Source organism: Solanum tuberosum, unplaced genomic scaffold, assembly GCF_000226075.1.
Source record: "Solanum tuberosum cultivar DM 1-3 516 R44 unplaced genomic scaffold, SolTub_3.0 scf00093, whole genome shotgun sequence".
In the NCBI taxonomy this organism is placed as follows: domain Eukaryota; kingdom Viridiplantae; phylum Streptophyta; class Magnoliopsida; order Solanales; family Solanaceae; genus Solanum; species Solanum tuberosum.
The window spans coordinates 1,764,811-1,772,377 of NW_006239018.1; the positions used below are offsets into that span (position 1 = coordinate 1,764,811).

General features: G+C 28.5%; 1 protein-coding gene across 1 annotated transcript; it reads right to left on the reverse strand.

Annotated features, from left to right (window-relative positions):
* Nucleotides 1-423: 423 nt before the first annotated feature.
* Nucleotides 424-2,284, reverse strand: LOC102600477 (bidirectional sugar transporter SWEET10-like). Its single transcript, XM_006347572.2, has 6 exons — nucleotides 2,085-2,284; nucleotides 1,872-1,908; nucleotides 1,563-1,773; nucleotides 1,309-1,470; nucleotides 1,104-1,223; nucleotides 424-1,005 (listed from the first exon to the last, which is right to left on the reverse strand). Exons 1-6 carry the CDS (start codon nucleotides 2,128-2,130, stop codon nucleotides 691-693), a joined length of 891 nt encoding a protein of 296 aa, XP_006347634.1. The 5' UTR covers nucleotides 2,131-2,284; the 3' UTR covers nucleotides 424-690.
* Nucleotides 2,285-7,567: the final 5,283 nt, after the last annotated feature.

The following is a 7,567-nucleotide window of genomic DNA, read 5'->3' on the forward strand; positions in this document are numbered from 1 at the left end:
AACTATGATGACTACTTAAGTAGTATAAATCTGCTTAACCGCATAATTTTTTCGTTAGGAAAAAAATTGGTCTGTATGTGCCTAATATGTTTGTGGGAGGTCGGGGTCAGTAAATCATAAGCCCATCATTCGCTTAATTCTTGGAAAACTTTACGTAAATGTGTGTTTGTAATATATGTATTATATATACATAACATATATATATAAAATAAGTATACATTATCTATATATATATACTTATTTTAGAAATTGGAATCCACCTGCAGGCTGCAGGTTGTGAGGGGTCTGGACTTGGCATACAATCTACATCACTATTTGTTGTTGTTATTATTATTAACAAATATTTCATTGGCATTCATTTGTATGTGTAGTATTAAATCTCAAAAACGACACACCAAATAGAAATTCTAACTCAATGAAGAATTAGAGAAAAAAATCAAAACTTTTATTGCTAATAAAAGAAAATCCAACACAAAGCTAGCCAGCCTCTCTAAGTACATTTTATCTAGCTATCTTAGAGCAAGGAGGTAAAAAAGAAAGACTAAAGACTTAGGAAAATTCAACTAATTGTGTATAAACACATTTAGGATTAGGAAACTAAAGACTAAAGCAAACTAAAACTTCTATCCTTGTTCTTTAATTCAGGGGCTTGCTTTGTCAGTCAAGAGTACTAGATAATCCATCGTCTGTCTAAACCTCCATGGTTTGCAACTTGGGCACATTCTCATCAACTTTAGCTTCACATGTAGTACCATGTGGACACGTCGCCACGTGTACTTTATCTTTGCAAACCATTAAACCAAGCCTCACTATGTCAATAATTTGTTCTTGTGTAAGTTCTGGAAACTTCTTATTAGTGTTCATGTTCTCATCCTTCACAATGACTTCAGCCTTTTGTATCTCTGGAAGTTTCTGTTCCTTTAGAATGGCCTTCTCCTTTTTGCTGTATATTACATACAGAATCATTTGGAGTATACCAAAGATGAATCCCAATATATTTGGAGCCTATAAATAATAAAACATAACAAGGGTAGTACGTTAGAATATTTTATAAAAAAAAAACAATATAATTTTACGTGCACGCTAATAATTAAATAACTTACAGCGATGTTAATGTCTTTTAATAGAAGACCATAGAAGAACCACATAACGGCACTTAATGTGAGAAAAACTGATAGAAGTAATGGCATGTATTCCACACTCTTTGTTTTGATCACTTTTCTCTGCATGAAATATAATAAGAAAAATTAGCACTAAATCATGCATGGATTTAAAAATATAATATTCGAAAATAACGTAAAAGCATACCACAATGCCTAAGGGTGCAACAAATACACATAAGGAGAAAATAAGGCAAATCCATCCAACAACTTGTCCACGAATGGCTCCTTTGAATAGAAATTCAGTAACCAAAATTATTGCACCAAATCCACCCACAACAAATAAAGAGAGCATCTTTATAGTTTGGACCTGCGTTAAATTAATTATAAATATCAGAATTTTTTTTAAAAAAAAGTACGCGTTAAAAAAAAAATTATTATGAACTTGTCGTAAAAACTTACCCTGGATTTTTTTGGTGCGTAGAAAAGGTAGAAACCAACGTAGATAGTTTCAATGAAGACACCAAATGTGTTAATAGTGATGAGAAGTGTTGTGTTGGTCTTCAAAAATGCGTAGTAAATCCATAGCATGGAGCTAAATAGAGCAACCACGTATGGAATTGATTGGTACCCTTCAGCGGTTTTCTTCTTATAAATTGTGTAAAACGTTGGCCTGGAATATTTGTGAAACAATATTGTTAGATTATAATCCAAAAAATAAATAAAGTAGTAAACATTTTAAATAAAACGAACAAACAAATAAGGACGTACAGTGGAGAAAGGAATACGATGAACGAAACGATGTTCCCTGCAATTTTCAATAGAAAAAAAATGATTTAGGAGAAAGACGCATGTAAATTACTATATTAAACTTATGCATGTTATAATTCTTATACATTACACGCACTGTGATTTTCCACTCTGTGGAATTACACTGAGTATGTTATTAAGAGAAAAAGGAAGGAACAAGAGGTATATATTTACCAAGGACACCAAAAACAAAAGCCCAGTGATCTGCAGAAAAAGCCATCTTTTTTTTTTTTGTTTTGGTTCAAATCTCTAGCACTCTCTCTATTGCTAGACACAAAGAAGTGCTATGAGTTTGCAAAGACTTGCAAGTTGTTTTACTTGACAGTGAAATGAGAAGGGCTTGATTGAAGTATTTATATAGGGGAAAGTAGGTCTGTTCACTATTGAATATAATATTTGTACAAATAATATTCTACTATATATATTTTTTTTAAAATGCTAAAGAGCACTATGAAGTTTAAGGGTCCCAAGATTCTCTTTTATTATGTCATCACCCAATCCTAAGGGCCACTACAGCTATGTCATGCTTCTTCTCTTTTTTTTTTTGGAGAGGGGTTTTATTTTAATGAATTTCTAAACAAAATGAAACTCCTAATCAGCTAAAATAAATATCAAGAAATGATGGGTGGACCAATGATTGGTTGCCATTTGGCATCAATAATTAGAGTTTACATGCAGTTGTGGCTCTAATTGAGAAGATCAATTTGGCTGATGATTGAAAAGGCAAGATATGATTAGCTTTGCAATTGCTTTACTTGCTAGACTTATCATGTCTTGGTGGGTTCTCATTTATCCCTATACTGTTTAATTTTAATGAAATGAAATTAAACTAATTTCTTAATTTTGTAAATTACATACTAGTGACATGTTTACCTTAATATGCTTTCCTATACATTAATTAGGCTTCAAGTGATGCCACTTGCCAGCCTAACCCACAACCACCAAATAAATTGTACAAAAAAGAATTTCAACAAAAAAATTAAGTAATATTTTGGTGAAATTAAGTGGATTGATACTTATTTTCGAAAGTTGAGAATATTGTTTTCAAAATGTTTGTATTCAAATACTACGAAGGTAGTGTTTGCTTGAAGGGTAGGAAGAACATAATTAATGTGAAATGTTATTTATGAAACTTGTTTTTGCTACGTTTATCAGATGTTCCAATTTACTCAAACCTTTTTTTTTTCTAGAGAAAGTATTTTAAAAATATTTTACTCTACACGAAAACATAAGAAAATTAAAAGAATTTTTCTTAGAAAATGATTTTCCTTCATATATACCAAACACCTCCTTAATTAATTCCTCTAACTTGATCAAAGTAGTAGGCTTTCTTCCATTTCGTTTGGCTCGATAAATTTTACTTATTTGGTGCTCTATGTTGTTAGACACAATATTTTCCATAACAACCCCCTCCTCTCCTTCCTTCTTCTTTTTTAGATACATTTTCTTTAGCCTAAAAAATAATAATAATTTTGGTAGACAAAAAGGATTAAACTTTAAGGTTTTGTGGATACTGTTCACCCAAATTCAACAGCCACTATATATATATCCCATTCAATAAATAATTAATATAAGCTTTTCTCAATGATTGAACCCAAAATGTAATTCTTTTTACATAATCCCTATTTTAATTTATTTGTCTGATTTTGATTTGACACGTTTTAAAAAATAAAGAAAACTTTCAGATTTTATAATCTTATACTAAAGATATGTGAAATGTATCAAAATATCTTTCAATCTTATAATCTTAAACATGTTCTATGATTGTTTTTTTTAAAAAAAAAAACAGAGGAAGTACCGTATTTCCTTCTCTTGCTTTACATTTTTCCTTTTTTTGGGACAACGTGCTAAATGTAAAATATCTGTCAGGGAATACAGCATTTTGCTTTGATGATCTAATTATAATTCAAAGGTTGATTTTTTATTATCATAAAGGATGTGTTGTCACCTTGAACCTTCTTGCTTTAGTCTTATAAATGTATAATAATAATACTATGTGTACACATTGATTGCCTTACAATTTTAACTTTTAACTTTATATAAAAGAGAAAGATTAATAAACAATTGAGAGATAGTGATTAAAAGTTGTAATTCAAATTGTCAAAATTGCGTGGAAAACTCAAAGTTTTATTCTTAGGTAATAATACATGGTCCTTCTTCTCTCCCCACATAAACACTTTAATTTCACTAAGTTTAACTTTTAACCAAAAATAACATGCATTTCAAAATCGTGATGAATTTCTAATTTCTAATTTCTACTTTATTGTGATTGAGGTATAGTTATTGTTGTTGAAGAATTTCTAGCCTCTGATTGGTAATACACTAGATGGTTGTATGTCATAATGCTCAAGTCTGAATATTTATTTATTTTCAAAGCTGTCAAATGTGGTTCAATTTTTTTTATATAAATAAATTATGCAATACATGGAATAATAAATTAAGAATGTGTTTAGTGTTAGATTTTTATGAACTATATATTGCATGTCCTACGAATTATTGACGCGGTTGAAAGATGATGACTAAGTAAAGTAAATTTAGTGGATGATGATTAACGTTAATTTTTGTTAGCAACAAGTTAGGGATGGATAATAATAGATCGATATATAGAGATTAATTAGTAACTAAGGCATTGTAATACATGGTGTATTTCTTATTGAATGTTCATTTATATGTATTATTAGTTCATATTTATTCTTTTTAAAACAAAATAAAAGTTTGCCAACTAATATAATGGTTAGTTTTGTCATTTTTAGTAAGTACTTTATACTTTATATCCATCTATTCACTCAATATTTCCCCATTCTTATTCCTTTGTTCTAGTCCGCATACGTACATAAAACATTACTTACCATAACTTTGCTCATATATTATATAATATATATGAGAAAAAATAATTTTTTTAAAAGAGAAAACTTCATACTAGTAAATTCGACATTTCGCTCAATATTCAAACAGATTGATCTTTAATTTTTGGTGTTTACCTATTGAACTTACGCATATATAGTAGAACACTAAAAATTTTACAAGCTAAAGTCATATCCCGATCTAACTTATAAACTATTATAATATAAAAATATAAACTTATAAAATATGTTACGATATAAAAGTATAAAAAAAAAACATTAAGTTTATTAGAAGTAGTAAAAATTAAATATCAGCACAAAAAGAGCAAATGACCACTCATAAATAAATGCTGGGATTTTATGTGGACATTGGATCTACTGAAGCTCCCAACCAACCAATTAATCCCCAAAAGTTAAAGTCTCCATTTTGCTGGTGACATTTAGTCAGAGGCATCAAGAATCGAATCTCAGTAATTCCCTGGCCAACTTGACGTTAAAAAAATTGGTAGGAATGAAGAATCCAATTTTATCTCCATTTTAATTTGACGAGAAGTATTGAAAATACTTTTAAATTTGACGTCTATGGATTATTGATAGCTTTAAAAACATCATTCTACTTGACTAACTAAATTTAGATACATTTTTTTATCCGCCACATGACATAAAGAAGTGGTCTCAAATTATTGTAGGAGCATGAGGTTCCTAATAAAAAATAGAAAGAAGTGTTGAAAACACTCCTAAATACACTCCTAAATTTGGCTAGAATTTAGGGGTGTATTTCACTATTGTTATAAAATTGGGGATGTATTTAAGTTCAGTTAGTCAAGTAAATGATATTTTTAAGATTGTCAATAATTAAGAATGAAATTAATAATTCATGTTGAATTTAGAGATGTTTCTAATATTTCTCTGTATTTTTTTTAGTTAAAATATTTCTCATAATATGTTTATTCAACATCTTCAATTTAGTTCAATATTAGACCACAAGGGTGTAACGAAATGGATGAGAAATCTTGTTATCTTTAATTAGAAGGTTTAGGTTTCAGATACGGAATTACGAGAGAAACTCCGGGTAGTTATCTGAGAGGTAAATTAATAAAATTATCCTATTTAATATAAGATTTCTCAATTAATATGAGACGGAGAGAGTATAATTTAATTTTAAAATAATTATTTTACTCTTAATAAATTAATTTATAATCATACAAATATTTATAATTTATTTTATATTACAAATTTAAAAAAATTCATATTTTTATTCTTAAATTGTATATCCAATTAAACATTATCATATACATTGAATCTACGAGAATTTTAGTTCGACTCTTCAAGACTTCAAATTCGCCGTACTAGGTAGTACCTTCTTCCTACTAGCTAGGGACTTGGAAAACATTGCATCCCTTCTGTATCCAAATAGCCTTTTCCTCACCAAAAAAAGGTTAAAAAGTAAACGTTCGTTTAAAAAAAAATATCGATTTAATTTGATATAAAATTTAAGAAAATAAAGAAAACATTTTTAAAGTTATGTATTTCAAATATCTCAAAATATCTTTAATCTTGTAATCTTAAGTATGCCATGTGGAAATTAAAGTGTTAAAGAAAAAAGTCATTTTTAAACAGACTAAAAAAGATAATAAATCATTCTTCTTAAAACAAAGAGAGTACAAACTTAGTGGTAGTTGTTTGATTTGGAACAAGTTATTTTAGAATTAGTTATTATATGATAAGTTATCCCGGGATAAGTTAGTCCATCACGTATATGGAATAATTTATTCTATCACTATGTAAAAATGATGGGATAACTAATCCAATAGCTACCTAATACCTCCAACCAAACATGTGATAAAATAATTTTAATAAAATTATTATACCTTATATCTCACACTAGACAGACACATTCTTAAAATATTAATTAAGAAGAAGTCGCTCCAATGCTGAGAGAGTGGAATAATTCATCCCACGAAACATATGAACACCACTCTTTCATTGAGTTAATTTTTTATGTGATGAAATCAAATGCTCCTCAGATTGTGCATTAACGTGGAGAGAAAACTAGACCGCTACTTTGATAAAAACAACATTATATTAAATTAATCTACTTTTGTTTCATAGCCAAGTGTGTGTCTATGGCATATTAGTTCAATACTTTTCATTATAAAATTTAAGAAAAAGTCAGTTGTTTCACTTTTTCAGTTAGAGTAGTATACAACTCTGGATGGCACTTTGTGCCAATTTAGTGCCTCGGTTGCAGTCTTGCACCCTATCCCTTCCATTATTTTATACTCCATTTCTTTTGGATTTGTTGGAATATATTGATAGTCTCTTAAATTTATTATTTTCTTCAATTTATGTTATGTGAGATTGTTTGATTTGATATGGTGTTTATTAAAAAGAGAATTTTAAAAAAAAAATCATGGTGTAAAATATATCTTGGATGTTTATGTGGTTTTAAATCATTTTATTGAGGATAAAAGAGAAATTTATGAATTAATTGTTACTAACTATAGTAAGATGACATTTTTTTTATAGATGGACTAAAATGAAAGATGCATAATACATAAATATATTATTTAACTTTGCTTCAATTGACATCTATGGTATAAAATTAAACAAATAGACGCATTCAACCTACATGGCATCCTACATGTTCTATGTGGCGTCCTACATGTATTATGTCATGTAGAACTCGTTTACTTGTTTAATTTTATATAAGTTTAAGTACCTATTTATGCACACCCAAAATTGAAAGACATAGATGTCACCTAAAACAAGTTAAATGACATATTTATATATATATATATATATATATATATA

Bases quoted from the DNA above. Each gene is read 5' to 3' on its own strand.
- LOC102600477 (XM_006347572.2), bottom strand. From the start codon at position 2,130: ATGGCTTTTTCTGCAGATCACTGGGCTTTTGTTTTTGGTGTCCTTG. The intron at 1,774-1,871 runs GTACGTCCTTAT...CAAATATTCCAG, and splicing joins ATCGTATTCCTTTCTCCACT to GCCAACGTTTTACACAATTT. The intron at 1,006-1,103 runs GTAAGTTATTTA...TATTATTTATAG, and splicing joins TAAAAGACATTAACATCGCT to GCTCCAAATATATTGGGATT.